This window comes from Pelecanus crispus, chromosome 2 (assembly GCF_030463565.1).
Source record: "Pelecanus crispus isolate bPelCri1 chromosome 2, bPelCri1.pri, whole genome shotgun sequence".
Taxonomy (NCBI): domain Eukaryota; kingdom Metazoa; phylum Chordata; class Aves; order Pelecaniformes; family Pelecanidae; genus Pelecanus; species Pelecanus crispus.
This window is the reverse complement of record NC_134644.1, coordinates 120515154-120529968: the sequence shown is the minus strand read 5'-3', so window position 1 is coordinate 120529968 and position 14815 is coordinate 120515154. Positions and strand designations below refer to the sequence as shown.

At 35.6% G+C, this 14815-nt stretch overlaps 1 protein-coding gene across 1 annotated transcript in view; it reads right to left on the bottom strand.

The window, feature by feature from the left end:
- The window catches only part of LPIN2 (lipin 2), a 35332-nt gene extending 25430 nt beyond the window's left edge, over nt 1–9902 (bottom strand). The window contains exons 1-3 of the mRNA XM_009489746.2: nt 9580–9902; nt 3690–3890; nt 452–547 (exon numbers count right to left, since the gene is read on the bottom strand). Of these exons, the coding sequence (XP_009488021.1) occupies nt 452–547; nt 3690–3890; nt 9580–9666 (384 nt within the window). The 5' untranslated portion in view covers nt 9667–9902. The remainder of the gene's footprint in view (nt 1–451; nt 548–3689; nt 3891–9579) is intronic.
- Between the last annotated feature and the right edge of the window lie 4913 nt (nt 9903–14815).

Here is a 14815-nt window from a genome sequence, read left to right as displayed (position 1 = left end):
AAATTATAAGACAAATTAAAAATATGCCAAAATAGACAATCTTTATTAGTACAGAGGTCAGCAGCACAAGCTATAAGAACTCAAGGCAAAAATTATTATAAAGCACTGCAATCTGTATAACTGCAGTCAACAAGAATGAATATACTAAAACAAAGTAAAAAAAATTCAACAAATCTCTCAAATAATGCTCTAATAAAAAAAAGAATTAGTTACTTCATTATCACTGGTAGCAGAATTGTACAAAGCACCAAGCATCTTGGTAGCATATGAAAGCGGTGTTAAGATTCAGTCACAGAAAATCTAGCTTTCATATGAAAGCGGTGTTAAGATTCAGTCACAGAAAATCTAGCTTTCATAAAAGTTACAATATTGACAACATCATATTAAGCATTTTTGACACATTACTCTGTTAATACTGCATTGTAGCCAGCATGAAGCACAAAGCCCTTACGTTTTCCTCCTCAGTTTCTTGTACAAAGAAAGCTTCTCCATTGTCACCCAGTTTCATATGAAGATCAACAGCATCACCATTAATTTCTATATCAATCTGCAGAAAGAGACAATTTAATGTAAATAATTCATCACAGGGGAAAGCACCAACCTCAAGACCCACTTAGCTCTGAGAGTAAACTTTGTTCCATTGTATAATCATGTGTCTCTCTCCTCTCTCTGCTTTTTGAAAGAAGTCTGTTATAATAATGGTCTTTATTTCGTTAACCGGCAAAATACATCACACTCCTGGCAGAGCGCCTAACACCTACAAGAAAAATTGGAAAAAAATAAAAAATATCTGAAGGCTGAATCTTGTTCAACTAATTTGGAGAGCTAGAAGCATAAATAATAATCACCCATCTAGTCTTTATTTCCTGGAAGAATGAATGAGACTGTTCATATGTTTAAAGCTCAGCCTGAATTGGGGCCTAGTACGAATCTGAGTCCCGAATACCAAAAGTTCTAGACAACAAACTGGAAGCAGACTTTGTTTCAAAGGGATAGAGACTTGCCATGATTATTTCAGATCTTCCTGCTCATGAGGTTATGGGGATATGACATAGGACCACAACCCTTCTGCAACCATAGTGCTTTCGTCAGAGGAAGAATGTTTTTATTCTCATAAAAAGGTACTTTCACTTAGATTACATTGCACAGGAGGGAGAGATTACCCTTCGCCACATGTATGAAGTAAAAGAAAAAAAAAACCACAAATGTCTTTCTAAAACCAAGATACTACTATTTTGCTTCCTGCTTTTTGTGAAATCTTGGGCGTCCAGTTCAGTTCCATTCCAAATTTTTCAAAACAAAATGTGTTCAACATTCAGATAGAATTACTTTTTTTTTTCAGTAAATCTCCTTATCTAATGGTATCTGTATATCTGCATTTAGCCTAGCTAATTAAAAATTATTTAATACATGTCAGATAGAAACAGAACAGGCTTGCCTTACTGCAGAAAATGCCAATGGCATTTCAAGGTTATATACAGTTTAGACACTTTTGTCAAAAGGAGACCAAGTTAAATACTTAATTGCTATGAAATATCCATTATGTACATTATTCAAGTTCTAGTTTCCTGCCAACACAAAAGAAAAAATTACACCCCAAACCATACAGCTAGTATTGTGATATATTAATAGTTAGTTAGCATGATATGAAATGGCCAGTCAAAAAGGAAAGAGGACTAATTTTAAAATTAGCACATGGACTGCCAAAAAAAAAAAGCCACACCACAGCTCTAAAAGACAGTATCCATGTATCCTAATCCACTCTGCTATTCACCCATCTATGAGAATAAAACCATTAGCCAAGGAAACCCAATCATAGGAGATGATAAATTACAGGTAGGTAACCAAACATGCATGGGGACTATACCCAAATCCTTAAAGATAACAGCTTTTCTTTTTCTCCACAAGAACTGAATGGTTCTGATCTGAAAATCATATTTTTTTCACTACTGAACACAGTTTATTCTTAAAATATTTTCTTGAATTTAAAAAAAAAAAAAAATTACCTTAGTGTTTCTTTTTTTCCCAACATTTTCTTTATTCCAATTTAGACAGACAAACAGCCCTAATCTTAGTACCTATACTTCACGCTAGTTTCTGGAGACTTCAGTATATATCTTAAGTATTGAGTTGAAGCACAAATACACATATTTTGTGTTCCCGTACATCTTGAGACTACCAATTGATCTTAGCCTCATAACATACCAGAGAAAAATGCGTACACAACACAGTAACAAACATTCAATTGCCTATTAAGAGAATACTCAAATGCCAAATAGCTACTCCAAGGATGAAGGGAAGAAGCAGCAGCAGCTATCCACTCAAGAAACACTATGCTAACAGCCTAGTACAGCAAGTACCAAGAGTAGATGTTTCTACTATCCAACCGCTTTTTAGAGGTACCCAGAAGCTGGAATCCTCTCAACCCTGGTTCAGCTTCTCAGAAGTGTCATTAAAGACATTTAGCAAGATCAAGTTTCAGATCACTCCTGTTGTAAGTGTACCTCACTTGCTTAGACATTAGAAAAAGCACAGCTATACCACCTCTCTTGCACCTTACTGAAAAAACTATAATGTAATCTGTTGCAGAATTGTTAAGGAAAATCAACTTTTTGTCATCACAGCATGCTCATTAAAAAACCACTAACAAGTGGGAAATCAAAACAAAAAAATGAAACAAGAAAACTGCTGCTAGCTTCTGTTACTATGATAAACTTACAACTGTAATGCATGTAACTCCCAGTATGGACTATTAACAAAAAAGTGCCCTAACATAACTGCTCTTTTACTTGCACTTTATTCTCCTTTTACAACCAAAATATAAAAATGGTGGTAGTTTCCTGCAGTGTCCTTTCACTTCTTAGAAAAGCAGCATATAATCCTGAGGTTTTATGGTCCGTTTAAACCAATCCATCCTTTCGTAGCACACCCACAGGCAATACTGCCACACACAGTACTCCCTACTGACAGTAATGTAAAGTAGCCCCCCACAACAGGTCCATTTTTCAGTCAAATTTACAACCCAATCCAACTCAGTCACTAGACACAATTACTAAAGGCTATGGAAAGGGGATGGCAGGACAATCTGCTCAGGTAGCGCCAGTCTCACACTGGCTGGACAGGGAATTGTACCAGGTTCTCTTTCAAACACGCCCACGTAAGAACAAAGCTTCAGTCCCAGTTTTTATTTGCTTGTGGATATTAATAACTGCATTTTCTACTGCATATCAGCCTTGAACAGAGCTAACAAGAAGTAATATTTATGATAGGTCACCAACCCTTAAGACATGCTCTATTTGTCCTCCAGACATTCCAAAAATAGTTGCCTGCAACATCAGGGATCAGTTAAATGGCATTAAGCATTTCTTCCCCAGCATACTTAAATCAGTAAATAACCATGTAAACATTCTAAGACTGTGAAGTCTACATGTCTGTATTATTCTTTTTGCATAGCCCAAGAGCTGTCAAAGCTTTTCTTTCACAGTATTTTTTGCAGAGTCCTTAAATTAGCACAGGAAGTTCTGTTTTGCATTCTAGAACTATCACTCTGTACAGCATATATGAGAAACTGCTCTGTACTAAATCAGCCTGCTAACTGGGTATGTGAGGGGCTGGGGCAGGAAGGAAGAAGGCCGAAAAGGGACACATTGGTATTCAAAACTTTGTTTTGGCCCACTTTCTGAACTTACCACTTTTTCTTTGGAGCGCAATACACCAAGCTTCCCAAATCGGACGTGAAAAGGAGAGCACTGGTATGTACCATCCTGCTGCCGGACCACAATGACATCAATGCATCCTGAAAGGGTTGCCTGATTAATGCCTTTGTACAGCTCCTTCACAGTAACCAGGACTTGTCCTGCAAGTTGTCCTACGTAGTTCATAGTCTGAGACTAAGGGAGAAGAAGAAGAAAAAAGTAAATAAATTTAAAAAACATAAGAAGTTTTTTGAAATCCATTTTTAAAAACATCTAAATAGATGTGCAATGTCATTTATCAATTACTCTGGTTACTGTAACAAGCTTTACACAAATGTCTTCAGGAGTCAACAGAATTTTGAGCCAATTCTTGTATTACTAACAGTCTCCAGAGTTATAAAACCTATTCTTAATAGTTTATGAACTTGAATCTATGATTATTTAAATTTTTAAAGTAAATTTTGAAGCATGTCATTTTTAAACCTTGAAAGCCTAGATTCAAGTGATGCTTAATTACTCAGATAAGCTGAAAAGACAAATTCATTATCTGAAGACTGCTTATTTAATACAACTGATCCTCTATTGAAAATGAAGGTAACTGTACATAAGAATGCAAAAAAAAAAATCTTAAAAGTCAGGTAAAGTTATGTGGAATGTATGTGTAAAACTTCTTTTACAGCTCTACAATTTAAAAATGCCTGAGTCACCTTAAAGAAATTATCAAAAGATCTAACGGGAGACAGGAGTTTGAGAATGAGTGTGGAGAAAATAAATACGGCAGAAATCCAGGTTTTTTTCTATATAAGGAAAGCACAACACCAGTGAACTTATTTGCCATGAAACGTACTAAAACCTCTTGCAACATAAAAATCATAAGCTTGTAAAAACCTTTCTTGAAAAGCACTGCCATCAACATTCGGAAGTTCAAACTGAGATGAGCAAGACTTCCACCTGTGGTAGGTGATGCCAGATACTCAGTTACTGAGACTCTCCCATTAACTTTTGATTAAATAAAACTACAATAAGTATCATCTATGGTTACAATATATACTTCCTCTAAACAGCTTAATGAAGCTTGTAGGTGAAAAATTTAAAAAAGCTGCTGAAGTAAAGTTTGCTCTGCAAAAACACAGTGAACCTAGCAACATGATCTCGTCCTGAACATGCTTGTCCACGAGAAGCAGATGACTTACCAGCTAACAACCATTATTTCCAGAGAAATCACACCTAAAGAACACTAAATTCCAAACACTACATTTTCATATGCAAAAACCAAGTCTTAGCCAAGTTTACACACTCATACAATATATTAAGTGTAAAGAGTTATCTTACCCACTAAGTACTTTCCACAGGTTTCACAAAGTTTCAGCCAAGAGGAAACAAGCCTTTTACAGTTTTTTGTGGTCATTCATACTCCTGACATCAGAAAATTGAAAAAGAACTATATATTGTCTAGGTGAAGGAATCTTACTAGATGAGAATGGGAAGTTCAGGACAGAATACAAAGAAAGGAAGATGCACACAATAAGAAGATTATGCTATAATAGAATCACTTATTAAACGTTCTGTCTAATCCATTAAAAATACTTAAGTATTTGAATTTTGAATGACTGCAAGTCTTTCAGACTAAGAATACAATGTGAACTATGACTGCCAATAAGAAATGAAGTCCAAAAATTGCTCAGAAAATCTGAGCCTTAATAGAAAGAGGAGGGAAAACCATGAAGGTGTTCTAATGGAAATCTAAGTGCAACATTTCCTCATTCTGCCGCCTCCCACCCAAAAGACTGCTACAAGCTTCTTTCGAATATATCCAAGCGATTGTATGCCTCTGAAGTTAAGGGTATTATTTGGGAGAACAAAGAGCCACTGCAAACAAGCAAAATACACAACACTGAACACATAACAGGGCTTAAATTGTAAAAATTCCATTTTGGGATATTTCTACAAAAAAAGTCTACAGTGACTTTCTTTCTCTATTTGCTAATCTATTTTTATTAGCCTCTGAAGAAGGTTGTTTTTGTATTGCACTACAAGAGTTCTTCCTCCTGATACTGCTTTCATTATCTAATTAATCAATTACTTCTGTTCTGAGCCTTCAAACTCTTCCTTACAGTAACACAGGGTATATTGCATTCATTCAAAAGGAAGCTACTTTTGTAGTATCTAACAGTACCAATATAATTGTAAACAGGCAGGAAATCTAAAAGTACTTTCACAGACTTAGAGCTGCTACGGAAGTATTTTTCTCCATCTCAGGTTTCTCAAGCCTAATATACATTATCTAATCATATTTAGATTTTTGAAAAAAATTCCTTCCTCGCCACAAGACTTAAAAAGGAAGATGGGGATCTTCCAATACAGATTTAAAACTGTTCAGAAATTATCCACATAATTACTACGCTAGGTAACACACTAGAGAATTCTCTCCCATAGCTTTTGTACAATATGGTTGATGAAGACAAAAAGAACAGACTGTCACTGATTGACTAATGAGATTAGCAGAACGGATTCCCTATCAACATTAGCGATTAATAAAATTCAGTTTCATCTCTAAGTAGTTTCATGTACAACTATAAAATTGACTGCTTGCTAATGAAATAATAGTTCACTCTTGCTAAAAAGGGGAGGTCTCACTTCAACCTTTCCTCATCTGACCCTCTTAATGAGCTGATTTTCGCTCACTGACACAGCTGGCAGATGTCTACCCATTTTGCCGCTGCTGTTGTTGTTTGTTTCAGTGGGTTAGTAAATTAGATTAGCTCAGGAAGAACAACATGACAAACACCAGAGAGTCATGAGGCACACAGCAGCACCAGAGTGCTAGGGAAAAAAAAGGCTGGGGCAGGGAACTGAACATCTTCCTTTTGGCCAAGTGAGATATTTGCTGCATCTCATGGAACTGTAACCCAAGACAGAAAGGTAGCAATCTCTCTGCTTTACTGTTTAAGCAATTAGTCTTCCCCTACCGTGACAGTCATCTTTATTCTCAATCTTAGGAAGAATTCTCTAACGCACAGTCATTATCATTCATGGCTATACCTTGGCCACTTCCAAGAGGCGTCTATGGTATTGGGTTACAAAGAAAAGTTGATTTCTTGTCACCAAGGAGACTGAATTTGTTAAAAGAAATGTTTGGCACGATCAGAAATAGAAGTCCTTAATAGAGTCTCCATTCCATATATTTCATTTCAGCAAACAGGACCTGAGAAGTGGATGTTAGCAAGGAATTCTCTATCATTTAAATAGTGACTGTTTAAAAGATCAGAATTTCACAGCAACTGCTAAGAATTGAGTTCAGTGATAAATAATCTAGTTTTCCTCACATACGTGAAAACTGACCTTGTCTTACCACAGAAAATCACCCAAAAAACCCCACAAGACTGAAGCATTCACCTATTTTACATATATTCTTGCTTTCCTGTAGAGAAAGTTATCTTTTATAGATCTCAGTTACATTTCTGTAGCTCACAGCACAGCCACTTTTATGATTATACATAAACAGAATAACATCTTACGTGTGAAAAAGTTATGAACTTTTTAACCTACTAAGTACTAAAACCAACGTTTATAAGGAAAGAAGCTTTTTATGATCCAAGTCTTAACGCCAACATTGTTCTGCACATTGTAAGTAAACAAAATTGTAGATCAGAAACTAGTGTATATTATTGCTTATCAGGTTGTAGCTCAGCTTTTAACATAATGCTTCACTTTGTAAGATAAACATGTTATTTAAGAAGGTTCAAACTGTAGCAAGCAAATAATCAAAACAGAAATAAAGTGTCACTGCATACCTGAGAAACACAAGATGTTTAATTTATCCAAAATGTCAATAGAACCCCAGGTAGGAGATTGTTTTTTTTCCCTTAAAGTTTTATTGTATATTGTTTGAAAACTTGCAGTGAGCAGTACTGAATCTGACTATGGAGAGGAACAGTGTAAAGTGTTATTGTGTTAATTCTTGCAAATGTAATAGAAATAGCCTGGTCACAGAATAACCAGTAAGACAAAGTATTTTGTGACCAACACTCTTTATTTCATGCTTAGTAAACATTTGTTAAATGTCATTGCCCTGAAAGCAGAGAGAAATGGAGAGCAGTATGCCTTCACAACCTGCTATAAAATCCTAAAAAGCATGCCAATTTCCAGTTCTGCAATTGAAGACAGAAGTCTGACGGACAAGACAGGCTAAGAAAGGGCAATACAGCAATATTCCATAACACTGTTTAGCTTTTAAGTTTATTTATTTTCATATCCAGAGCACATACATTACCTGAGGCAGTCAAATTCCAGAACTCTGCATAAAAGCTAAAGTTAATGTAGCTCACTAGTACTTATTCTTCTAGGATAGCAAATTAAAAGGCTATCAATACCTAAGGTCTCACAGCAGAAAAACACTTTTTGTGACTTTTGAGGCTCCAGAGAGATTGATTTTTAAATGTTTATGCAATACTACCTAGTTTGCAAAAATTCTTATAGCTGAATATATTAATACTACTAAGCTAAGTGCAACTGTGATTGGATTGGGGAAATGATCTCTGTCCTGTATCATAAAAAAGATTTTTTTTCTGGCAAGAAGCCATTACACTGCAAAACTGCTTTTTTTTTTTTCTTTTTTTGAAAGGGCGAGCATAAAAGTAAATACAAAATAAGAAAATGTGTACTTCGGAAGTTCAAGAACTAAAAATAAAATTCCATGCCTCCACCTATAAAATACTCAAATCAGTTAAACTAAAATTAATCCTGCATATGTTGGTTGACTTCCTCATGTTACAGCAATGAGAAATACAATGGTTCTCAGAAATAACGATTAAACAGTACTACAGCTCAGATTAAGTATCTAACATGCTCTACATGGTAGCCAAATTTTCAAGACTCATCACCAGGAAATGCTTACATTAGCATAACTTGAGCAGGAAGTTTTGTGGATAGGAATTATATCTATGTACCATTAACAACAATGTTATTTGCTGCTACAAACCCAAAATATTTTCTTGAACAATTTTTTCATGTTATTCAGTAATATAAATGCAAGATATAATCAAGAGTCTGTCCACAAATTTGTGTTCTCTGTGCGTTTGGAATACTGCTTTAGTAAAGGTAAATTGCATTTTTTGTGTTCTTAAAGTCAACACTTTTTATACAGGTGCACCCATATGAACACGAACACTACAAATGCCCAGTTCAACAACAGAAAAAGAGTGCAAGTTATTCAAAGGCAAGCTATCAGATTGCTCTAGAGATACAGCTTTAGAGGCACGAATTTTAACTATCACTGCAAAAAAAGTTACTTAAATGTAGATCTTAGCTTACAGAGAGTAGACATTTATACATCCCATTTATTTTGAGAACATTTAGAAGATTAAAGAGTCTAATGCCACGTGATGTAAACAGTAAAGAAGTTGCATTTTTTTCAAGATATTAGGTAGAAAAACAGAATAAAAAACATGCATAGCAATGGTTTCCCTCAGTTTATCTCATCTTGCCTATATTTGGATATATATATTTATGAGGCAGGAGCTTCCCTTAACGAGAGAAAATCTTTAGCAAGTGTTTTACTAGTTTCTATTTTGTACCCTGAAAAGATTAAGGGGAAAAAAATGATGATATGAAACAGGACCACTGTAGCATCAGGTCTACCTAGCAAAAACAAGCAAATAAAAACGTCTTTGCTCCTAAGTAAAGATTTTAACTGGGGTTTAGTATTGCTCCTAGTACCACACAGAGCACTTGTGGAACAAAAACGGGAAACAAAGTCAGTTTGTTGAATGCCTAGTTAAAATCTTCCACATACTGTTAAATATAGGCCGTCAATTTTTATATATTTTAACTACGCTATAGGAAATTATATACCCATACTTAGCAATATATCTGTCAAACTCACCAAGATTCCAGAAGGAACCCTTTCACGGGCAGCAACAACACTTCTATTGAAGTCATCTTCAAAACCATCCTTTTCTGAGAAATGCATCTCAAAAAACAGGAAACTAACTTTTGACAGTATAGGTAAATGCAAAGGTTACAGCCATAACTGAATGTTGTATCAGCATTTCTTCTCTTTCCATAGAAGCAGAAGAATTAGGTAAATCTCCTGGTCTCTTGGAGAAAAATGTTTTGGTATACTTTCCCAGGCAGTATTATGATTAAAAAGGAAGCGCTTCTTTAAGAAAGCTCATAGAGACTCCCTCGCCAATAGGCTTTGCTTGAAATGTCACAGCCCCCTTGCGCTCTCTGAGATAAGTAATAACATGGGCAGACTTTGCCATATGTTTGCACTGATAGGTAATGATCTTGTTTTACATCAGGTCACATGACTTTAGCTGTAGCTCCCGTGAAACGAAACAGGGATTTAGTTAATGATTCTTAAGCAAAGTCTACATTAGCTCACCTGGAGACTTTTCACCCACTGTTGCAACTCTACCACCTGTAGCAGCATTCAAAGTCCTAGTTCAGCCTGCTGCCACTCCATGTGCCTGCCCCCTCCACTGATGGTTTCACTGGGCTAGCTAGTCACATTTTACAGGACAAATGTGATGACATTTCAGGGTCTGGTATTTGTGGGCTATTTCCCCCCCCTTTTTTGAAATTGCATTATAATAGTAAAGAGACAATTGACCTGGTGTCAAGTTTATACTAAACCATACAAAAACAACACACACCAAAATAAACATTTTTTCCTTTGGAAATTTTTATACTTTTTTTAAACTGAATCGTTAAAGCCATATAATTTGGGTGTGTGGACAATGATACAAGCTTATTGTATACCTAGCTCCACGACTGAGAAAAAGAATTAATTTTTGGTCTGAGGAATTTTGAGATGTCATTACTTCTCTAAATAGTATCATGGATAGATGTAATAACTGAGGAAGTGTAGTAGTATAAGGAAACAATTCTACACCTGGAAAGGGAGAGACATTTTCTGAGGACCATCAATACTCCCTCAACATAGAAGCATTCTCGTTACTTTAAACACATGCATCTTCTCCCCGCCCCCACGGTGTTACTTTGTGTCTGCTACAGAAGACTGTGGAGGACTACTTTGTGAATTAGAAGCTAAAAAATAATCTAGGCTCTGACTACCACCTTCACTCTATCCTCCTTTAAGTTTTGTAAATTCATGCATTAGGCTCTGATACAAGGCCAATGAATCACATTACTGGATGCAGCCAAATGGCTTGTAGGTTTCCAAAATAATTAATGAACTACACTCAAGGCCAAAACTAAATCAGTCTTGATGACAAATTCCTAAATTGAGTGTTGGGATTGCTACATCTGCAGTAAGGTTGCAATAAACTGCTACCATCTCTGGGCCCTTTTCTATGCACTCAGTAAGTTTGTATTTAATGTGGCCCTTCACAGGAAAAATTACTGGTTTTGTTGGCAGACATGACAAGTATTTTCACAGGATATTAAGAATTACTAGACACACTCAATTTTCCTCTGCTTGTTCATCATTCCTTTATCATGTGTGTTCCATTCAAATATGGTAAAAACCACACAGTTATGAGCAGAATGGAAGCCTACTTTGTAAGACAGTGCTTCTTTTCAAACAGTTTTGACTTAGCTTTATGGTTTGGGGTTTTTTTGGGTGTGTACAATTTTCTGTTATACCTATTCTATTTCAGTATTGTTCAGTGTTTCAGATTGACATTATTGTCTTCAAAGCTTCTAAAAGTGTTTTAGAAGACAGCCTTTCTAGAATACAGATAAAATTGCAGTCACTGCAGTGAGGTGAGATTTAGACAGGTAATAAGCTTTGCACATTTTGTAAGCCTCCTTGTCTTTTATTTCTTAAAAAGGTAAATAAAATATAATTCCCTCTGAGTAAGTTTAAGTACTATGTTATTTACTTACACTTTACACAGGAAAATTAGCTTTAATTTTGAAAAGCAAATATGCCAAATTTGGAAGTATTAGAAGCGATGTTTTTCATGCAGCCTTAATCCAGCTCTTCGGTGTGGGTACATTTTACTGTGGTTTAGCTTCAGAAAGCACATACAAGTTTTTTCACTAGCCTCATGCAAGTTAATACTGCTGATGATGATCAGTCATCATCCTATGTTCTTTTTTTTTTCCTCTGCTCTTTGTGGGTCTACACATCTTATCCCATTGCTTATTAGCCACACTCCCTGATGGGAAGTATGACTCCATTTTTAAATGGCACTTTTCTGTAGTAACCTTCATAATATCTTTGATTGCATTCATTTAGTTTTACAGCATCCCAGAGAGGCAGTATTATTTTTTCCACCTATGCAATGGAAAACTGAGACCAAGGGATTATGAATTAAAAATACAGCGATTTTTAGAACAGTTAAAACTTGATTTGCAGAGTTTCTCTCCATTTTCTACCTCTTTGCATATTCAAAACATTGCTTCCATAGGCTACATTTGTAGCTGCTAATCAGTTTTACATATCCCAGATGGTCATTAAAAAAAAAAAAAAAAAAAAAAGTCTGATTGCCTGTGAAAATTGCATTTAAGTGATTTGATTGTACTGTATAGGAGCTGTAGAACAAGCGTGGCCAGAACACGGCTGCAGGACTTTTCCCCCAGCTTTCATCAGTACATGTCATTCTAAGTTCTGGAAGGAAGGAAGCAGAAGTCCTATAGATGTAAGCTTCTATAAGTACACAATCACAATTCACTCTAAGATCAGGATAAATATGCTAAGATGAATGAATGAGACAAATCCTTCTTTAATTAACATATCCTAATACATACAGCAAGTATGGGACAATCTTTGCTCATGTCCCATATATCTCCTTCACCCCATCCTGCCCCAAATCATTTTACTTACTATCAACTAAGACTTAAGCATCACAGTTCTTAGTCTCACACCCCACCCTGATATTGGAAAAAGTCCTTTCTGCCCAAGACTCAACTCCAATTCCTAAATTCCACCTCACTTCTTTATTTTCATGCACTTTTTACACTTCATCTGTTGGGTGCAAACAAAGTGGAAGAGTTCCCAGAAATCAGACTGGGACTGAAAACACTTTCCTGTGCCCAAGTCCTTCATCCTTACCCTAGTATGAAGCATCTGCTTACTGAAACTGCAAATAAAGCTCTGCTCGTTCCAGCTGCAGTAAAATACGTTCAATACAACATCTCTGTTACTTTTAACTGCAAAAGTCTATCTATTCTCAATATGGGCTTTTAAACCTAATTCAAAGACTAGTAACTTTGCTGAAATAAAATAAATTTAGACATGAATAACACAAGATATACTGAATGAAGACCATCTGCTTCAGATCCCTTCTGAAAGAGACACGAGAATTTGTCCAAGGGAAAACACCTACAATTTTTCCTCTAGTAGAGTGGAAACATACCATCAAGTTTCACTTCTTTATAAAAAAATGAATACACTTGCTAAAATTTTCCATATAAAGGCTGAAGGTGGCTAATATATAACTTGGAGTGAAATTTTCCATTTTAGCGAAGTTATGTGCAACTAAAAATCAAGTTCTGCTCAAAAATGCTGGGAAAGACTAAAAGGCAGTGTTACCTGCTTTTACCCACAATTCCCAGCTGCCCAAAAATAAAAAATAACAAAAAACCCTATCACAAGTAATACCAGCATGGTACAAGAATCCAAGCAGTTAACAGATATTAGAGAAACACCAGTCATGCAAAAGCAATTAATTGCCTACTAAACTAGTGGTTAAAAATGAGCAAAATCAAATGTCTAGTTTTCCATCTACGATGCAAGATGGTAAATTCAATGCCTTCAAGATTTCCTGTCAGGTCAAGTCAAGAGCCATTCAAATTAGAATATTTTTCAGTGCAGCTCAAGTATTTTTTTTATCTCCAAGGAAAAAAAAAAGATAGCAAGAAAGGAAATCTGCAGCTTATTTGGACTTGGCCCTAATGTGTAAACAGTTATATCTGTATGATCTACTATGAATCATCTGATTCCAGTATTATGGTATCTTTCCTTGTATTAATTTGAGCATTTTCTTCTTTTTTTTTTTTCCTTAAAGGTCTCTTCTTTCCTGTTTACAAAGGAACTTCAGTGAGAACTAAGAATACCTTAAGAGTCCATAAAGTGAGTTTTACTGTTAAAATGATCAGTTCAATCAAAAACTTAGATTACATGCACACAAGAAGTTTTTATGTATGTGAAAAGCTTGACTTCTTTCAGGTACTGAAAAGAAGTAACTGGCTAACCCAAGAGTGCACCCCTTTGGAATCTGCACAGGCATATCCCACACAAGTGCCTGCCACACTTGACATATCTATTTCCAGCAGCATAGACTCTTCTACAGCCACATCATCCCTGGCTGAACTTATTTCTAGACACATACCACAGAAACCAAAGTTTCTGAATAAAAATTCCATCTATCTCATTTTTACACGAGAGAAAGCAGATGAAGCTTTTCCCGTATGTTTCTAGAAAGCACTAAGCATGATGAGCAATCCCTTATCTTTCTATTTTCTCCATTTAAAAAGACTTCTTTCCAGGCACTGATCTGCCTCTGGTGTATTTATATTTTCTTAGAACCTTCCAGGATTTCAAAGTCAAAGAACATAGTCATGTATTTAAGCATGAAATGCATCCTGATCTATTGGTGGTGAATAATTTGGTTACCTTTAGAATGGATACATGAATATAAGGTCTGATACCAGTACATAACTTCAGGTTGACAAGAAAGAACAGAAATATACTTATTCTGAGAAGTACATATATGGAATACCAAAAAAAGTTTTAAATATAGTGTATATAAAGAAGAAACCTTTTTTTTACTTGATAGACTCTCCATATTGTTCAGCTGATGAACATGTACCAAAACAGAACAACATCCATAAATTTAATCGGCATAAAAGACTTGGCTATTTTGTTAGAAAATCAGGTAAAAACACTAGTCTTACAGAATTCCCACAAAGGTATTCATAGCATGAGATGTTGGGAAGAGAAAAATTAGATATAGCTGAGCAAAGCAGCATATGCTTACTCATTCACTAAACACAATCTACTTGCATTATTGAGTTTTAATGAACACAAAGATCACATCTGTCTGAAGGATATATCTGTTCACCCCTAGCACACAACAGCATGTCTGCACTGTCTATTTGGGGCATGACAAACCTGTAAAGCAGCCTCACAGATTTCTTGTTTGTGT